We start from the raw sequence: 21,459 nt of genomic DNA on the forward strand, positions 1-21,459 counted from the left end.
AATTGTTTCACAAAACTTCAAACCATGAAACTGCTTTGCTCACACAGGTTTGAGCCAAACATGCTCTACTCAACTGGATTCCACACAGTAAAGGAGTGCAGCTGCTAAGCTGTAAACTTGAGAGAACACATAAGCCCACACCATGGAGTCGAGGTCGTCTTAAGCCATGGACAGGGACAGGAAAGCGTCCAATCTTGACAAGCAACAACAGCCGCTATTCAATAATGTGATGAAGGATATCAACACTGCTCCAAATGGCCACTTATCCGCCCATGGCAACAGCTACTGCAACTGACCAACATTCTAACGCTAAACAAAGTCTCCCCACCCTTGTTCTTGCGGTCTTTCAGGATCTCAGTCACTTTTTAAACAAATTTCCAATGAGACAACACAGTCATTTGCACTATAGGGACATTTCTAGAAGATATCGGGGCAGATTTATGAGCCCCTTGCGCCACTTTTGCGTCACTTTTAACATGGGAAAAGTGACGCAAAAGTGGCGCAAGGGGCTCATAAATCTGCCCCATCGCGTGTTCAAAACCAGTGAACCACTGAAAAACGGAGGAGGTGGCCAAATCTATGGACATGCTGTGACACCATCTTCCACTGTTCGAAATGTTTGCGCGATGTGTGCAAATGCCTTTTGCATCAACATCTGAGTATGTAAACAGACGTTATTTATTTATTTTTCAAGTATTTTTTTGAGCACTCTAGCCAATCATATTCTATGTTGATAGCAGTACGCACAACCTCGGATGAGTAGTTGCGCAAAATGAAATTGCAATCGGTTCTGTCTCCAACTTTTACATTTGTGCAGCATTTGGTGAGTTTATCGATCATAAATATGCGGTATAAAATGTGCAGATACATTTTTGTTTATTAGTCTATTGATATTAAAATGTGTGCAAAGACAGGTATGGTTAAGGCGAGATGCAATTCCGTTAAAGCGTTTAAGGAATCAAGCATGAAAAGCTGTCCTACTATCCACTTCACAGAATTTCACCTCTTCTATAGCTTTGTATCGACTTCTACACCATTCTGTCGAAAGCAACTTAAACCTCTTACCTCCAAAACGAGCTCTCTGTAACGCTTCCCAAGTTGAAGTCATACAGCTTCGTCAGAATGAGGATCACCTAAGGAACAAGAAAGACAAAAAAAATAAGTAATCCCTATTAATTTCTTTTTACAATACAATGCGCCCCAGATTACCCCGAGGAGAGCTTTCCACTCATCCAATAAATGTAAGACATTACAGAGGACCGAGTAGTAAAATCATTCTTTAATAGTCCCAGTAACCAGTAGAATTTATTTTAATCCTCCGGACATTTTGCATCTGGAATAAAGCCGGCAGAGGGGAGTTAATTGAACATTGTTAAGTCACTTGCATACATGAGCAGTAATTCAAGATCTGGAAAGGAGCTCGACAGGGGTTGTACAAATCGTACTGCCCGAGGTCCACACACGACTTCGCTTCCTCTGACAAGCGAGATCCATTCAGGCAGAGCAGTCATGGCTCAAAGACCCAGGCGCAGGCACTCGCTGCGCGAAGAAGCTGGACTCTGAGAGGAGCTGTTTGTGCCTTTCAGAGAAACCAGAGCATCGTTTCAACTGTGAGGCGAGGGTGAGCACAAAGGAGGCATTGTGTAAGCACAGAGCACATCGGTCAAGCAACCTCTGACGCCTAAATCGTACTATAAAAAAGTTACAAAAAATAGAGGGAACCGTTTGGTAGGACACCAGTGCCTTTCAATAGATTTTTCTTAATCTAGAAGTTCTAAAGTACTGTGTTCATTTTTGCAAAATGAGAGAAAAAAAGAGCGAATTAATCATTTATATAGAGGACAGAATGCGCTCTGTTCTAAACCATTTTGATAAGTGTCTGTGTTATCACATGAAGGTTTTAATATATTTGAAACAACATTAAAATGTCTAAAGTTTGCAGGCTTCAAAGCGACTTTTCAACATTTAAGGATAACCAACCTTGGTATATGGTCATGGGCTTTTTTTTTGCAAAACTGGTCAATATTTCACAGAATTTGGAGGGGAACCACATTTAGCTCACAAGCCTTGAGACTTGCAAATTTGTTAAGTGTTCACAAACTCCAGAAGGAACACAAACTCGGGCTTAAGGCTTGTAGTTTGCAGGCTCTCAGCCAGATTTGTGAACTTCGAAGGAAGGCACCAGCAGATTCTCGAGTCAGCAAAACCTCATTTCTGGCCCTTGAAACCATTGTGCAGATTGTTCTATTTTATTTGAAACTGAGGGAGTAGTGGTCCTATTGTGATCCACACACCTGGGCCTGGGGGTTAGGGTTTGTTCACATTGCCCTCGCATGAACTAATCTATTTTAATTCCCAACACAGGTATCATTTACAGCATTGGGTAATGACCACCATGAAAAAATGTTTCCAGTCGCAGCCAGCCAATTAGTGCCTTCAATTTTGCTGGCCCAGCTTCGAGTCGGCTCTCTCAGCCAATAGAATTTGTTTATTCACTGAATTTGGGTCCATAATCAGTTCACAACTCCATTTCTGTGACCTGTCCACGAACTAACAGTTAATATACCTGTATAATTTAACCCTTGAAAGTCAACCATATAAATTTTATACCAAACCAAGCCAATTCATACCGCTGAGTAAATTTCGACTTTTATGGGGCTTTTGACGAAATTCCATTTATCAGTTTTTGCTACTGCATGGAATAATGTTATAAAGTTTGAAAAGGAAAGCACTCATTTTTTGACTACCAAGGGGCATATCACCAACAACCTGCGATAATTATCGCTAAGCGCACTTAGCGCTAGGATAATTATCGCCGGCTATCGCTGTTTTCTATCGCTGAGATAGCGCGCTATCAGCGACGCTTATCTCAAAAGCGATAGAAATACCAACGATAGGTACATATTGTGTGATTATAGCTGGAAATCCAGCGATAATCGTACAACGATCGGCGAAACGTTGATGATAGGGGAGGGCAGACTTAACCATTATATCCACATTCCATTGCATATAATGGCTAAGTCAGATTAAAAGCAGGCATAAGAAAAGTAGCGTTAAGCGCGGTTAGCGCTACTTTTCCTATCGCCATGCCAGTTAGCGGGAGGTTTGATAATAGGAGAAATGTCGGTTAGCGACATTTCTCCCGTTATTTGGGGGAGGAACGCCCACTTTGCATCTCATTAGAGATGCACAGCTGGGCGTTCAGGGAAAGGGTGAAAATGCATGGAAACGCGCTAACATGTCCATGCTGATAGGGCGTTAAGATTATCACCACTTTAGCGGCAAAAATTGCAGCTAAAGCGGCGATAATGCCCTTGATGATATGCCCCCAAGTTATTTATCGTTCCTTGACTGATCTGCATAGATCTTGAAATTTGAAACTCTGCAAATCTTGCTAATTGATAATGAAGTTTCTTGCAGTTATTTCAAATGGTGACAACGTTATAAGCAAAGAAAGCATTAACTCATTAAGAGAAATCGTACAGAACAGACACTATCAGCAAGTGTGTAATATATATTACAACGGTTGAAGACTGGTCGGGAGGGGTAAACTGAGAGAGTAGGGTGCAGGGAACTCCTGGATGTTGGATATGATTGATGTCATAATGTCATTGAACATATCATGAGTGATGTAATGTGTGAGGTAATAAGGAGTCCATGATGTGGAAGCAAGTTATAGTTTGCTCAGTAACCTACATCTAGTGAATTTTCTGTTATTTTAGTTTTAAACTGTATTTTTTAAGGGGCATTTTCACTTAATTATAACCTTACTTAAACCTTTGATTTTTCAATGAATTTCTATTTTTTTTTTAAACATAAAGTACGATATTATTACCAGACCTAATTATAACATCCCTCTAACCTTTGCTTCTTTTAGTGAGCTTCTCTAGTTTGTAAGCTAAGCACCAAATTATTACTACCCCTAAAAATAACATCAATTTAACCTTTGCTTTTTTTAATGAATTTCTAGGTTTTTTCTAATGTGAAGTAAAATATTACAACCGTATCTAATTGTATATAGTAGCCCTAGGCTTGCTTATGTGGAGGGAGTTATCTCTCTGTGAAGAGCTGCACAGAGAGCACTGCCTCTCTGTAGTAATAGCTCACCCACCTAATTGGTTTTGGGTGTCTGGAGGGAGGGGGCTCCACTTGAAGAGCAGTACAAAGAGCGCAGGTTGTACTTAGTAGGGGCTTGCCCACCTAAAAGGGCTCAGGTCTTTGAAGGGGGTGGGCTCAGTCCGTGCACTCAGAAATGACTATATCTTTTAGGGCCTTGCCCACCTAATAACGCTGGCGCGTCTGGAGGAAGTAAACTCTACACAAAGTTTGCCCACCAAGTGCAGATTATGTTTAGTAGGGACTTGCCCACCTACTATGGCTTAGGTCTCTGGAAGGTGTGAGTTCTGTGAACAGTCTGCTCACTGAAAGCAGACTGTGTGTAGTAGGGACTTGCCCATGTAAAGGTCTCTCTCAATCCTGCGGGACCTTGACGACATTTAAATAGTTTTTTTACTTAATTGTTGCCCAAAGGCACAAGGGCTAAGGAATGATGGTTCCCCTAAGCTGTCCCTTATGGTTTATTTTTTCATTTTACTTTTCAGGACTCTTAGACCGAGTCCACAAGCCCTATAATGGTGAAAGCACCATTTTTCTATATGAGGTGGCCACCAATCGGGTTCTTTAGTCCTGTGAGACCAACCAATCTGATTGCATTTTTGGGCATTTTTTCTCACCGTACTCCCATGGCAACAGATATCTATACATTTTAAACCCTAATTTCCCCAAAACAGGTGAACAGATTTTCACAAAGTCACAAAAAACATGCATTCTGGGTAAAGATCTAGCTTTCTGCTAAATTTTATGTAATTCTGTTCAGCTGTTTTTTTTTCTGTATTATTGTCTAATGTTGCTAATGGAAATTGCATATGGAAAAAGCTTTTTCTCAGCCCCCACTTGGTGAATCACTCTGAAACTGAGTAAGGAGCTGAGGTAGGTGAACTTGTTTTTTGGAAAATTATAAGAAAATTCGCCAAACAGTGGCACAGTTATTAATGAAACAAAAACACTCTTCTTATGAAAAGTCTGGCCTAACTATAACTGCACAACCATTGTTTAATATATATAGTAAAATGTGGGTTGATCATTTAGAGTGGGGGTTCCATTACCATCCTAATAAACACACCATGGTTAGGTTTAGGTTTCACAGTACTCAGTGAAACTCTGCTTAATCCGTGGTAGCTGTGAAACAAGCAGCAAACTATTTCCTAAAAATGTGTGTCAGGTTCTAACAGTATCAGCAATTGTAAAGTCATAAAAATAACACAATAAAATTGCCAGACCAATTACAAACAATAGAAAAAAATGTAACAAAAAAAAGACAAAAAAACTACTAAAACTGGATAAGGGTAACCAGAACTGTACATTTTCAAAACATTAGCGCAAAGACAAAAGGAAAAAAAAAGTGCGATTGACAATGTTTAGATCGCAGATGATGGGGAGTTAGATGTGATTTTAAGCTAACCACATGGAACTCAAAAGTCTTCAGGGAGGGAAAGGTTGAAACTAGAGAGAGTTTCTCAAAGTTGTATACGTCATCATCAGTCTTTATATTTGAGGAAAGCTCAATTTTGAAGAAACCAAAGTTGTTTTGCCACGGGGAAAGATTTGTCACCTTGGCATACTTCAATAATTTACCTTTGGACTCAGTCAGCTTTTGATTTCTCAAACACTGGAAATTTTTCAGTGGCATGGCTCCATGAGGCCAGATCCCATTACCACAAGGTCCAGCTGACCCAGTTTTCAGCATCTCAAAAGGCTCTGAAACTTGGTTTCCTTTCCAGCCAAGGGCGCATCCTCTCTGGGAAGCTTCAGCACCTTGTCATTATCATCTGTTGATGAAAATAATTGCCAAGTCCCACTTTTATCCAACTTTTGGGAAAGCTCCACCTGGTCTCTCCTGCAGCCCTCAGGTCCTCCGGGCAGGCTTCTAGATATTCGATCTCTGTCTAGTCAGGGATAGTGCATGGGTCAGTCCTTCATGAACAACAGAGCCTCCTTAATTTTCTGTCCATGTAGCAGCCAAACACAAGGTTACCCACCTGCCCCTTGTGGAGCGGTTCCATTACCTGGGAGTAAAGAGCCCTTGCCTTTTTCTAACAGCAGTTTTTAAATATGTTTTGTTTGAAGTCCAGGAATGTTCTGAGGAGGTGGTTGTGAGGTTCCAGCCACCTACTGTACACTAACCTGTGATTGGAAACTTCTCTCCACCCAATCTAATTTACTGAAAAATATACCACTTTCGTTAGCAGTACTCCCTCTTTTGGTTTTCTGCAAACATTCCAATGCATCTCAAACAAGATGGCTTCAAGCATACTCCACCAGAATGAGCTCTGATTCTTCCCCAGCTTCCTCCCTACGTAAATAAAGTGTCCTCACTTCAGTAAGCCCAAAACTGGTTTTCCTTCTGGCTTGAGTTAGAGCTAGTAATTCTGGGAGGCCCTTGTGAATAAATGTAAGCAATTCCTGTCAACTCCATTCAACTCCTCCAAGTGAAAGGAAGAACTGCTTCGTTTGCCCTTGTTTATTCCAGCTGTTCCTTTCACCCACCCAGATGGCTAATCTCTGCTAACCGATGCTTTTCTTGGCCAGAGGCCCAGCTATTTTCCTCCAGGAGTAGCGTCATTAACAATTAGCCTTGGATTTGTAGTGAATCTATAGAGTAGGGCTGAGAGCCAGACTTCTTCTGAACCAGTTTTCTCTCAAGCAGAACAAAGCACATTTCCTTAAAGTTAAATCTTCACTAACATTATCAAAGATCTGCATTAAACATAGAATTAGATTATTGAAAATATGAGAAGTAATTTTTAATCCTCACTCATACATTTTCCCAAGTGGAGATATAAAATAATAATTTGATTTATAGTTAGGTTTGTTTATGGAAAATACAGTTTTGCTTTCACAGTAGAAAGAGATTTGGAGTAATTATTCACCATGATAGCATGCCATTCCAGTATGTAGCATTCCACATTTTTATATATGATGCCCTCTTTCTTGCAAGATTCAAGGCACACACTAGGGACAACTTAACTGCGGTACAAAAATAGGTTTTCTACAAGTCACAGGTCATTTCCTCTGACATATATTACTGCAGTGCTTTTAAACTGCAGCCCAACCGGAACAGAATATGGGTTCCTGAAGCCATGTACTTTTGTCATATTTGTGGGTCGGGTAAATATAAACAGCAGCACATATCTGACATTTAAGTTCCATGCAACTGCTGTATTTCTCTTGCCATTTACTATGGCCTTACACCAAAGTTAAACAAGCCAGTTAGGTGAAGTCAATGAACAAAACATGTTTTAGGGGCTAGCATATGTGCTAGGCCACTGTTTAGCAGCATATCAAACAAAGTCCTAAGCCAGCAACAACTCAGGCAAGAAAAATGAGGAGGACCACAACAAAAACGATGACCTTTTATATTTATATTGAATACACACATATACTGCTAGATGTAAGAATCCTTGCATTGCCATTTCTGCACTCGCTGTCATCTGGAGAGGTTGTCCATAAGCCCCACAAACATCAGGTGGAAAGGGTGCCACAGGGCCTTCAGAGTTCAGCACAAGCAAAGAATGTCAAATTTGGGCTTCTTCAAGCGGCTAACAAATGCCATGAGATTAACTAAAGAGACGTGGCTAATCCTTATAAAATGCCATTTCCAATATGGCATTCTGGTCAGCAAATTCTATCTGAGGGTCTCTCTCTATGCTGAAGTAAAGTCTTTCCTGTGAAGCAAGTTATTTAGTTTTTATTTGACTCATATAAAAGGAGGCATTTACAAGTGATAAATGTATTATTCCCTTATTTTGATAATCACAATTTTTTGCTCCTTTGTTGATATTTTTGCTTCTCCTTTAGCCTAGAATAGTTGAAATTCTTATGATTTACTTCTTGTTATCCTTCTTTGTCTCAATCATCTTCTCTGGTGTAAGGGGGAGTTCTCTCCAATCAAAAGTTACAAAACTAACCAAGGTTTCTTGCCCTTTATGTTTTATTCCCACGAAACTGGGATGCTCTTAAGGAGACACTTGACAACTTTCACATGTGACATGCAGGATACCATTGTGCTACCAGGAGGAGTTGCACTTTTCTTGATCAATGAAGAAGGAGCAGACTGAGCTGATCTTTTTAGCTTACAGTTCTGGACAGTAGCAGCCATTTGTTGTGTGAACCCCTTTTCCCTGCCTGCCTAGGATGAGCAGATGCCCCGGATTACCCCGGACAGTCCTGGTTTTCAAAGAATGGTCCCGGTGTCCCGAAGCGTTTCTTAATTTTAAGTACATGTCCTGAATTTTAGGACAAATGTCAGTTCATTCTTCAAAGCAGAATTAAAAAGGTATACGCTCCTTTCGCAGGGGCCTCTGAAAACTGAAATGTTTTAAGTGATCTATTTGTTTCTGTAAGGTAGTACAAGAGGAGGACGGCTGCATACTCCCAGCAGATGGGAGACTGGCTAGGAAGAAAGGCGGGGGACAGCTCAGGGTGCAGGTCCATAAATATAACTCATGCCCTAAGGTAACTATAACTCATTCCTCGCCATGCACAGTTTTCTCATGAATAATTTTATTGTAAATGTTGCATTATATTATGAATTACTGATATGTAATATATGGAGGAAGTAGCAATGCAAGGTGAGGGTGCGAGTTATAGTTTCTTGAGTTAAGTGTAACTATTACTGTTGAATTTTTTTGGTTTTCTGTTCCTAAAATGTGAAACTAGGTATAACATCCCTGGAACTATTGTTTTTTAGTGAATTTTTAGGTATCTTTTAGTCTATTTCCTAATTATAATCTCCCTGTAACTTTGTTTTTTTTCCGTGAATTTCTAGTTTTTTTAAATGTTAAGTAATATTTATGTTAATCCAACCCCACCACAGGGCCTGGCATGTAGCCAACCACAGACAGCCTTTGGCCGTGCATTGTGTGACCAGGCCCTGATGCCAACCCCCTGAGGCACCCAACCCCGCATGACTGAGTGTGAGGTGCAGAGCCTGCAGCCAACCCACTGCAGCCACCCACCCCTGCCACTAGCATGGCTTTTGACCATGCTCAGCAGGGGTCAGCGGCATGTAGCCAGACCCTGTGGCCAACCCCTCATAAACAGGCAACCTGGGAAGGGGGCATGCAGGCCACCTCTCCAGGCCAATAAATGCCCCATGGTCCGCATCCCCCAGGGCTCAGCCAATGCCTAAAAGGGGGGGGGGTCACACGGCCCCTCTCCAAATGCTGATTTTGGCTCCGGGGCCATATACCCTGGGGCCTGGACAATTACTGCAAGGGGAGGGGGCCACATGGCTCCCCTCCCTGGGCTGATTCCAGCCCCTTGGACCCCATCCTTGGGGCTGGGCCAATTCCTGCAATGGGAGGGGAACAGCACCCCTCCCCAGGATGAGTTTGGCCCCCAGGCATCCCATCTGCCGGGACCTAGCCAATTAGTGCAAGTGAGGGAGGGGTGTGCAGGCCTGGGGACCTCATCCCACATGGTCTGGCCATCTCCTGCCCAGGAGGGGGGTCCAAACGGCACCCTCCACCTTAATATACATTGGGCTGGTCCCAGGGAAGTGGCGGTCTCCGGGCCAAAATCAGACATGAGGAGGGGGACCACAAGCACTCCCCTCCCCAATATACAAATTTGCATTTGCCCCCGGAACATGGCCCACCCGGGGGCTGAAGCATAAAGATCTAGGTTTTTTTTCAAAGTGATGAGATTTGAGAATCTCCTGTGATTTGTGCAGCAAAAATTAAATTAAAAATGTTTTTGGGACCCCAACTCCATGCCTAGAGGGGTCAGAGTATTCCTACCCTGCCCCCATCTAGATATCTATATTTCTTTTTTTCTTAGATGAAACTCCAAAATTACAAAAAGGATTTACACCAAATTACAAAAAGGGCTCTTTCTGGACCAAGAGCCATCTAAATATATAGGCACATATTAACAAAGCTATGCAAGAATGGGACAAAGTGTTATAGAAGTAAGTGTAAAGCCTTTATTCCGACTTTTATGCAGCAGCGTCCCGTGCAGGTGGGGTGGTGGGTTCGGGTGGGGGTGGGGATTTCGACGGACTTCGACGAATGGTCGTCCGGCGAATCCCCCCCAAACCAATCCCCACCGGTCTTACCTGCACGGACAGCTCCTGCTTTAATGCCTGTTCTGTCGCAGTTTTTGCCTCTCAAAATGTGGTCACCCTACACCCGCCCTTTTAAATGTGTCCTCCTTGCAAATGATGGATCTGGTCTAAACTTGTCATACCCACACAAAACAAAACATGGTACATTGAATTTGTCGAATGATTAGATAGTTATTTACAAGTAAACAGTCTTTATCTGTGCCCGTGATGTATCTGCATGCATTTAAAAGTAATTAGAGTAATTAAACCTTGTCCAGTGTCTGCTAAATGTAATAAGCTACAGAACAGATTTAAGGAAAATCAAGAAAACACACGTCTCTGTGTTCTTCACATTAAAAGTACAAAATGGTAGCATTTAATCAACTCATACAAAATGCATTGATCATTAAAAATATTGTTTCCTGAAAAAAAAAAAAAAGACAGCGTGTAAATAAATATATTTTTTGATTTCCAGCGCGATCCGGCGTTTGCAGCCAGATCTGCTGTCCATATCTGATTTGATCACATGTTGGTTGGTGTTCGCTTTAAAAAAAAGACTGTATGATCGAATATTTTAGGCAACGGTACAGCATTCACATAGTAACGTCACTGGTACAAGCAGTTATATTAAGACTCCGAACCCCAAGATGGACGTTCCCAACTTAAATAGGGTGACCGCAAATTTTAAATATGTGACTGAAGGCATGCTGGTTAGGCAAATGTAAATTATATGCAGAAATCACCAATACTAACAGGTGCGACATGATGGGGCAGACCGCTTATGGGGCCGTGAAAGGCCTGGCATGAACTCTCAAATTATGCACTGACCTGTCATAGAAAGTTGCATGGCTGCTGTACCCTGAGTCCTGTATGTTTGGTTCTGTTCCTTGCTGCAAACATTGCCTCAATAAAACCAAATAAAAGAAACAACTATTTAAATGGGAGATGTGCTCTCCCCAAGTGTGGGAACGAACGATTGTAATGTTAGGGAATGACTAAAGAGCATTTGTAAATATTTCTATGTGACATTTGGCAAAATTTACAAGTGTCTGTCTTTTTCTTTATAGATAATAAATTAATCTTTCTTAATAAATTATTACTTCTGGCTTTAACTGCTGTAAATATTCTATAGAGGTGTGTTATGCATACTTTGTTTATCCTGCTGAAGGCATACACCTTATGGTTTCCAGAGGTGTATATTTTTAAAATGATAAAAATCCATAAATTTGTGTTAGGTATGACAACATCCGCTTTCAGAACCTAATATTGATATGGAAATGTAGAACTCAACAGCCAGAACGCTTCAGAAAAGAATAGTAGCAAACTCCAGAGCTCGTGCTGTTGCCAAATATAATCAAACTCACAGCAGTAGTATTTCTAACATCACACAGTCCCAGAGGAGATGTTAGAAACCTTCAACTCAACACATTTGTCTTTTGCAAGGAAGGCAGAGTGGGGCTCTATGACACCCCTGAGACAGCCCAAGAATAGTCCTTAGCGCTGTATCTCGGCGTCAGCTGGATGCCTAAGCTGTTTAAAGGCAACATGGGAGGAAAGAATTAGCAAAGACGGAGAGCGAATTGGCAAACCAATAAGAAGCACTAAGCTATGGGGTTGACTTATTGACAGCGCGGCGGAGGCGTGAGATCTGTAAATGTCCGAAAGAGCCGGTTTGTCCTTTGACGCAGGTCCCAGGTGTCTCTGATGGAACGAAGGCAGATACCCAGTGCCATTTATTCTTCAGACAAAGGTCGCTCTTTGACTCATTTCCATCTCCCAAGAGTAGTGCCTTGGGGGGAACATTGAGCGCTGCAGTGCTGGATAAGTGATGTGGCTTCTTCTAGATTGCTTACAGTAAGCAGAGGTCACACTGTGTCAATCTATAAGTCAATAGTATGCAGCAGCACAAAAAAGCAATAATCCTCCTTAAATAGAGTCGCCAACTCAGAAGAAACGCTAAAGGAACGTGGATACTTTTATTTCTTCTTAATTTTATCACATGATGCATGCATCTGGCGATAAGAAAATCCTCAAATCAAAAATGTGCATCAATATAAAATTCTGTCTTTGAACCTAGAGTGATTGTTTACTTACCATGCAGCTATGATTGCATGCGTTTACTATATAGTTATTACTTATTTTTTATTTGTAGTGTGCTCACACAGCTGAGGAACACTCAGTTCATGCGCATAAACCCTAGATAGCAGAGTGGGGCGGTCTAGTGTAAAGTAACTGGAAAGATATTGGTGGCAGATGGAAAGTTATGAAGCAACATGTCTTGAGATTTTTATCTGAATTTGAAAAGATCACGTTAATCTCAAAAGGCTGCAGGTAAGGTGGTCCACATTACTGTAAAAGCTGCAGCCTCACAAACATGTTGTTCTTCGGTATCCGATGTCTATGTTTTCAGAATTTGGCCTTTCCGGATTTGAGGTGAACAGGTAAGTTGTCAGGAAGGGCTCTAAAAGTTATTCTTGAAGATACCTAGCTTTACAGAGGCCTCTCCAAGGAGCCAATGTGACACTTTCCATAGCCTGTACAATACATCATGAATTTGAAATGTAAAATTAGTCTTGATCCCATTTTTGAATGGTTTAGGGTTTTATCGTTATGGTGATAGTCAGACCAGGGTAGCATGAACTGACAAAGACGAGTCTTGAGAATTCGAACAGTGGGCGAACTCCTCACCAGCACAATGCAGTTTTCCCTTTCCAGTAAATATTAAAAAGTATTAAAATTATGCTTTCGCTGACACATGTCCCAAAGGTGCACACAATATTCCAATTGCAGTGGAGAATGCTGAAATGGGAATAATCGTGGGATAAAATATCTCTATGGTCATTGAGGCCACTCCTCTCTGGCTTGAGGCTTGGGTCTCTAAGAGTCAACAAAGCCACCTTAGTACTTGCTTCAGCCTTTTTTGGTGTTACAGTTATCATGTTTGTGAACTTCCGGATCACATTCTTTCTGCTGCCCACCACTTGCTTTGAAGTAGTTTTCTCCATCATAATTTTGCCATGCGTTGTCTTTTTTAGGACATGATCTTTCCTTCTCACTCACTTTATATTATTAATATTATTAGTAGTAGTAGTATTATTATTATTGGGATTATTATTATTATTATTATAATTTTTAGAAAATTGGATTAGTAATTTGGAAGGGGGGTACACCTACCAAATCAATAAACCACCCACGTTAGGTCAAAACACAGTTCTGAGAGAATCTCTGCTCAACCCTTGGTAGCTATGGCACATGCAGCACAGTCCTCACAGAAGTGTGGGTTAAGTGAAAGCAGTATGAACAATTATAAAGCAAAGAATGCAACCAAATAAAATTCCCAAACCAATTTAGATAAATATTCAATTAAAAAAATATACCAAGTTCATCAAAAAATAGATTAAGGGGAACCAGAGACATGAATTTTAAAACTTTTGGACAAACAACCAAGAAAAAATAAAGCACCAATAAAAAGTCACTGTACGCAGCTTATCAGGAGCTAAGCATGGTTTCAAGCCACTTGAAGCTTGCTATGTTGTTGTCAAGCTCCCACTAAAGCCACTGATTTATGCACAAAAGCTCAGAGCAGTTGGTCGGGAGGCTTTGTTATGCAAAAATGTGCTGCATATAAGCCACTCACCTGTAGAGCTAAAAAGAAGAAGCTTTCTGGTTCTCATGCCACAGGGGAAACAACATTTACAACGCAGTCATTACATTGCACTACCTTTACATAGCAGTCATTACATCGCAACATCCTTTACATCGCATGTCATTACAATGCAGCCATTACATCGCATGTCACTACAACGCATGTCATTACATCGCAGGCATTACATCGCAAGTCATTACAATGCATACCATTACAACGCATAGTACCCTTACACTATCCAACACTAACCCTACTGTTGCACTCACTGGAGTTAGAATAGTATTTTTTTACCGCTACACTATCCGACACTTACCCTACTGTTGCACTCACTAGAGTTAGAATAGTAATTATTACCCCTATACTATCCAACACTTACCTTAAATGCGATGTAATGGTATGCATTGTAATGGTATGCATTGTATAGGTATAATGCGATGTAATGGAATGCGTTGTAAAGGTAGTTTCTGAAAATGCGATGTAATGGCATGCAATGTAAAAGAATGCATTGTAAAGGATGTTGCGATGTAAAAACTGTGTTGTAAAGGCATGCATTGTAAATATATGCATTGTAAAGTCATACATTCATGCCACAGGCACCTCTTAATCCTCGTCACTATCTTTTGCAGCACTTCATCCTTGCCTTATGGTACAATTACCTGGGAGTCCCTGTTTCAAGATGGCAACACTCAGCTGTCATCAAACAGGCCTGTCTTCAGCTCCTAAGCCATTCCCCTATTTGGAGGAGCTCTTTTTTCACCTGACAGGGGGAAAATGCTTTACCTCCTAAAGAGATTGAAGCCCAGCTGCTTGGGAGACTTCTCCAAATGGACAGGAGAAGCACTTCACGACATCTTCAAGTCAAAAGAGGTAGTGATAAATCTACCCTTTGTTCTGCCAACTGTTCCTCTGTCCAATCCTAGAGAACCAATCCTTGCTAAGTGGTCAGCAGTTAAAAAACATTAGCCCTTTTCTGGTTGGATTGTCCTCTGAGCCTGGGTTGTTAACTTTTCTAGCTTGGAATGTGTATGTCAGCCGTGGCGTTGTGAAGAGTGTCTGAACTGGTTTTATGCCAGTTCTGGCTTAGTCAGCATAAAATACATTTGTACAAAGTTACTTTCCTTCTTAAATTATCAATAATCTGATTTTGCCATTAAATCTGATTTTATAAATTATGCAGAAAATAACTTTGAAGCATGTGTTTAGCCTTTACCTAAGCAGAGATAGGGAATTAAGATTTCTTCCCATCAAAGTTTACTTAGAGAAAACTCTACAAGACCTGTTCAGTAAAATTGCTCTTAGCTTTCATTTCATCTGGAAGGCATACTAACCTCAATATGATACGTATCCTATTCTTATATGTTAGCTCCCTGAACTGTGGGCTTAGAAGCCCTACTTTAGGGGTGACTTAGAGTTTTCCTACACACCAAATGTGTTTTTACCTGAAATGTGTCACTCCAATGCATTTAAACTGCAGCCCAGCCAGAGCACTGTGGTGTTCCTGGCAGGCATATATTTGTGTCATATATTTAGGTGGTGTAAATACACACTGTAGCCCAAGTATATTTAATTCTCCTTGCTATAAGTACACATTAGGCACAATTTACAATTGACGTATAGGGAAGTTAAGCAGGCCAAACAGGCTGTCCCATTGTACATCAAATGTTTTAAAGGAGACACACAAGTTGTTTACAACTGTTTAGCAGTGGTAAAGTTGGCAAAGACTAGTCCTAATGCTGGCAAAAATAGTGTCCAGACAATAGGGAGAAATTTTGGTTGACCATTCAGAAAAGGAAGATTTGCTACTATTAGTATTATTATAATTAATATCATCATTATTATTAGTAGTAGTAGTAATAATAGTAGTAGTAGTAGTAGTGGTAGTAGTAGTAATAGTAGTAAATAGACAGTATTGCTAATATTAATGTTGTTTTAGTTGCCAAGAATGTATAGTCCTCGTCATTGCCATTGCATGCAAGGTGTCGACCAGCACCATGAACTTCATTACACAAAATCATGTATGCTATCTCCAGTGCATGTTCTCACTCCTTCAGTATTAGCTAAGCTTTGCTTAGTTTGAACACAGCAGTGAAAGACAGGGTGGTTGTTCACACTGCCACGCTGTCTTTTACTGTTGGCAGATGTAACATGCCTTTTAAAGGGATCAGGAAGTAAAACTAATCTGAAGGGAGTGCAGTATGGGCCTGTATCTTTAGAATCCTCAACCTCCTTTTCACAGGGCATCATTGTGTGGTGAGGTAACTAAATGTGCTCCCCTTCTTCGGAACTGGTCAATCCTTGAGCCTCCTTAGAGGTTGTGCTGCACTGTAATATGCCATGGGGCAAAGGCATTCCCTCATGTGAATGGGGCTAAACCATCTTGAAAATGAGGTAATATCTCTTCACAATTCGCAGGCACGAAATGTGCAGTGGTGCAATGAGTAACAGAGTAGGAAGAGGAAGTTTCTCAATACCTTCCTCATATAAAGGTTCTTCAATATTCCATGAAGGAGCTACTAATTAGCGCTGATAGCACTTCCATAGTAATAATTGCTAATTTACAATATGGAGCTGAAATCAGATGTCCCTTTCCATCCACCTTTCACCTCTTGCCTTAGATCTTCTTCTTGTTTGTATCATATGGCCCTTTCCATAAAGAATATTTATGTTTCACTGTTTACTTCTGCATCCACGACAACCACAAAGCGGTGCAGAAACTCACTAAGGTTTAGAATAAATTATTTGAATCATATGCGGATGTGTAGTTATCGTTTCTAAGACACAGATCTTGGCTGTGTCAGTCATTGTGCATGTAGTGTGCATTTTATCGGCCTTTCGAAACCTCTCTCCAGAAAGAAAATGTCCAGGGAGGATCTCCTCTTTGTGATCATGTGAGGGTACCATGGAGGCGGGGGAGCTCCTGTGATTCAGAAGACACGCACCTATAAATCATAGCACAATCTTTAGCCTGTAAGCATATTCAGTGGAGCAAAGACCTTTCAGGGCCATAAACTTTTACTATAAAGGAAAATGACTTTCGTTCATTAAACCTTGTTGGAGTTCTTGCCAACTTTAAATTGGCGGAAGGATTTGCATAGACACAATTAGATGTACAGGCCTTTGTTTCCAGCAAGTCAGGGTATGAAGGCATTACATTTCTTTGGCTGGAGTTTAACGGAGAGAGAGAAAAAATCCTTAGAAGAGCTGAACGTCGACAAGTCAAAGGAAGCGCCTCTCATGCATCAAGTAGACATCCTTTTTAGCAGGACGCTTGATCCCGCCAGGTAGAAGGATGAGAGGCCAATACCGATCGCGTGCAATCTATTCTATTTCGAGCAAACCTGCTTGTTCAGCATTGAGATTAACATATAGCTGACCACTGGTGCTGTCTATACATTTACAGAGTCTAATTAATAACCCGAAGAGCAAAACCGCTCCCACATCCCGCGCAATGCTCATTTCCACCATGTGGGGAGAAGGGAACTTTTATCAGAGACACGAAGTTTACAATGGAAAATAACACAACTACATATCTCTTGTCAGGGCGCATTTATCAGGCAAGCGAAGGGAAAAGTGATGCTGAAAATGGACGCCGGGAAGCCATTATAGCTCGGCTAGAGATCATAACAGGAGTTCGGTGCTGCCTTATCTCAGAAGGCTGGCTTACAAGAGATCTTTTATGTTTCGAGAAACACCGAAGAGAGAATCTCGTTTTAAGCCTACACAGAGATATCACCTTCAGAGTACATTTATTGTTCTTGCGGGAAGGACAAAGTTAATTGTTTGTCTGGCAGATACATTGCTGGTGTCAATAAACGCGACAGTGTAATGCTCAGTGGTTAAACTAACATATCAATAACAAATTCTCATCTCAACAGCGAGCACAATGGATACTCTGTGAAGTGTAAAGAAACCTGCATTTTTTTTCGTTTAGGTAATTTAGATTTCCCACTGAGCGTCCTCTTGGCATGTAATGCCTGTCCTATTGAAATTCCTGTCAGTGGGCACTTCGCAGCATCCCTATCGTCAACCATAAAGAAATAAAATATTTTAATATAGTCAGAACATATCTGTGAGCTAACTCTTTTCTCATTCTTAACCTCGCAAATATGTGTGATTCTCTGATTGTTAATAATGATGTTTTGGTAAAATGTCTTTCCGACTTGGGAGTCGGATATTGGCTAATTGTTTCTAACATAATATATATAATTCTTATGCGCAATACAGCAGGCTTCGAGCTAAACCTCACAGTGACAGAGGAGGAGTCTTAAACAGAGGTTTTAGTGAGGGGTGGGGTCTTCCGTCTATTACTTCAATGACGCATGGCGCCAAAAAGAGAGGATGGGGATTTGCGCCAAGCGCTCGACCGCTCCACCATCAAACAAGCATTTACAATGCAATAGGTCTCGCATTTGTATTGCAAATGGTAGTAATCGCGGACAACGGGAGGTCGGGGGGAAAAAGGCATGGACGATGGGCAGGCGGGGGCAAGAAGGCATGGAAAACGGGAGTGCGGGCGGGGGAAAAGCACGACAACAGGAGAGGAGGAGTAAAGAAGGCAATAGGAGAACTTCATTAAAGAAAATAGTGCTCACAGTGTAAATAACACATACTGTGTAACACTCGAAGTAAAGGGGCCAGTCACCATGGGGTGTGACAAATGAAGAGGAGGCGGTACTAAGGAGGGACTAACAAGCCTATTGATGAATCAGAAGTAAGTATTTAGGACAGACAATAACACAAGCCAATGGCAAACATGGACGGAGAGTGGGTGGGGCTTCTATTCGCTACTCGTCTACAATAAGTCTCGCAGAGCAGCGCATGCGGACTGGCTTAGACTAGACCTAAAAAGTTAAGAAAAAAAAAGTTTTCGTAGCTGCTGCTGGTGTTCTGTGGAGGTTACAATGCTCCCAAAGCGCCCCCACAGAGATTCCAAATATGAGCAGGAAACCTGCTATACACAGTGTGTTGGAACACACATTATCTTCCACAGTGTGTTACCAGCTCCTCACTGAGATACTGTGTGAGCAGTACCAATATCGTGTGATGCAACATGTGTCCTGGTGGGTCTGTTATAGATTTATGCATATTAGGGGAAGAAGGGTGTCCATGTGATACTTTTTTATTGCAAGATGCCAATTTTTGTGAGCACACATTAGGTGGCTTATGTGCACCATGCATCTAATTTCACAGTTGTTGCAAAGTCATCCTGTGCCCTGGGCACCCCCAACTTTTTGCTGACTGGAACTGGTGGTAACTGACTCTGACTGACCCTGGGCTCTGCCTAACCAGGCCCAGGGCCAGTGCCAAGCTGAAAGGAACACATTAGATTTATATATAATATGGCAGGGGATTGAAACTACCTAGAGGTCCCCAGTATCCTGGGGCACGGCAGTTTAGAGGCCAGCAGCTTTTCTGCACTTGCATGTGTGCTCTGCTGAAGCCTGGGGTCAGTTTAAAACCTGCCCTGGTTGCCAGGACTGCTTTTAAAAAGTAAAGAGCTGCTCAAATTCGACTTTGATGCTAGAAAACCTGGTTAAGGAAGATCTGCAATATTTCTGCAGATTCAGAACCCCTAAAGTCTCCCTTAGCTGCACAGGGGGTGGGGGTCCTGTAGAGATTAGGGAAATACTTATAAAATATGTTTTTATAAGCCCTGGTGCTAGAAAACTGACCCAAGTCATTTTCCCCATTGCAAACCCCATGGCCCATAGGTTAACATGGTAGGAAGTTATTGATTAGTAAATATTGAGAGGAGAGGACTAGCCGGACCATTCAAAGACTTCCCAGAATGGTAGTAGTAAATCCAACAATATTATATTGTTGAATTTCTGCTAACGTGTACATACAAGAAGTTATAAGACTTTCTTGTTTGTAGTCCAAATCCAGCCTTCCAGTGGTCTGCCCTGATTGGTCAGAGATAAGTGGATTAGCCAGGCTGCTTTGAAGAGGTGATAAAGCACCACTCTGCTGGGAGGGCAGTGTGCTGGTCTAGAGGTATGCAAGGCCAGGAGGTGGAGTCGTAAACTATGCTCTTCAAAGGCAGAGGGGAGGCCTGGGTTTCAGTTTCACTTTGACACTCTTGACCCAGAGTCAGGGCTAGGCTTAAGGAAGGTATGTGCAGATGGTAGGGGGAGAGTCCATGGAAATAAGCCATCCCAGGGGGTGTGTTTAGCCAGCTCTTACCTCCTTGCTGGAAAATCAGCCATTATGGATTTGGAAGAAAGATGCACTCTGGGACAACATAATGCCACACTCTGTCGGATGTGGTCATAACTATGAGGTGTTACCCTGCTTTCATTGGTCAGAAGAGACCTGTGGCTTGACCCAGCAAATTTTGAATAAGTATCTGAGAGGGGCAGAGCCCTCCAGATCTGCTGCTTGAAACTTACTTGAAGCAAGACGTGCCCTGCTGCGAAGTTCTGCTGTGCAAAGACTTCTAAGGCCTGACCTCTGAAAACTGCGTCATCTGAAAACTGCAGCCCTGTGGATTACCTTGCTACAAAAGGACTAAGAAGTAGACTCCCTGCAAACTACAGGTTAACAGAGCTCACCTGGACATCCCCACAAAGAATCCCCAGCCTGGAGTACCAGTGGATTTGAAAGGGTTTTGTTCAAGTGGATTGCGGAATTGAAGTTTCACACTTTCAAGGACCCTCTTGGAGATTCCACAACCTTGGACTGTGTGTTGGATACTTTGGGACCCGCAAGCACAACTTCAGGAAGGAGTTCTAACTGGACCTGCCTGCTGGAGAAGGCAGCACTGCACAGTGGTGAGGTATTCTCCAGAACCGCTTCTAAAGGTGTGTCCCTGTCAGAGAAAACGAAATGACTAAAAGGGGCACTGTTGGTTTCTAAGCACTAGAAAGTGACTAATCTTTAAAAATTCATAACTCTGGTTCCCTACAGGGGATTTTTTTCGTTTTGGTGTCATTTAAAAGATAAATATATTACATATTTTTATAAATTGGCGTTGGATTTTTATTTTGTGTTGTGTCTTAATTATTTACTGAAATGGTGTTTTTGAATGCTTTACATACCTGTCTTTGAAGTTAAGCCTGTCTGCTCGCAGCCACGTTACCAAGGGTTGAGCATGGGAATAATTTTCTAAGACCTATGCTGGGTCCTATCATGTGTTAGTGGCCTTATTGCCATTGGCAGACCTACATTTGCCCCTACCAATAACCCACCTTCCAACAACAGTTTTCACAAAACATTTTATTCCTGAACTAGGCCTCATGCAAGAGAGGTTCTGCTACAGGCCACGTAAAATATGAAAAACAGGAAATTACATGTTCTGTGGGTGTTAGACTTGGCCCTTTCTGTAGGGTCATCCCCAAACATGTTGCCATCAGCCTTATGTTTTCTGAACCCGTTTGTGTTGGCTCATAGGACATTGTGCTCTTTACCATACCAACCAGTGCTAAAGTGCTTGTGCTTTCTTTTTTAAACATTATGACATTGACTTACACCCTATTGGCACATTTAATTTACTTATAAATGTTTAGTAAAGTGGTACTGCATGTACATTAAATGCTACTAGTGGTCCTGTAGCACTCCTTGTGGCACCCACTTTGCTGCCCTGCTGCTCTTTTGCCTGAGTGAGAAGGACTGGACCTGCATCTTGAACCCAGGACCACCAGAGTGACTC

General features: G+C 41.7%; 1 protein-coding gene across 1 annotated transcript in view; it reads right to left on the bottom strand.

Moving 5' to 3' along the window:
- Positions 1-21,459, bottom strand: part of SORCS3 (sortilin related VPS10 domain containing receptor 3) — a 2,496,310-nt gene that overhangs the window by 1,907,117 nt on the left and 567,734 nt on the right. Inside the window, exon 2 of the mRNA XM_085603452.1 lies at positions 1,066-1,133. Coding sequence (XP_085459578.1) covers positions 1,066-1,133 — 68 coding nt within the window. The remainder of the gene's footprint in view (positions 1-1,065; positions 1,134-21,459) is intronic.

This window comes from Triturus cristatus, chromosome 1_2 (genome assembly GCF_964204655.1).
Source record: "Triturus cristatus chromosome 1_2, aTriCri1.1, whole genome shotgun sequence".
Taxonomy (NCBI): domain Eukaryota; kingdom Metazoa; phylum Chordata; class Amphibia; order Caudata; family Salamandridae; genus Triturus; species Triturus cristatus.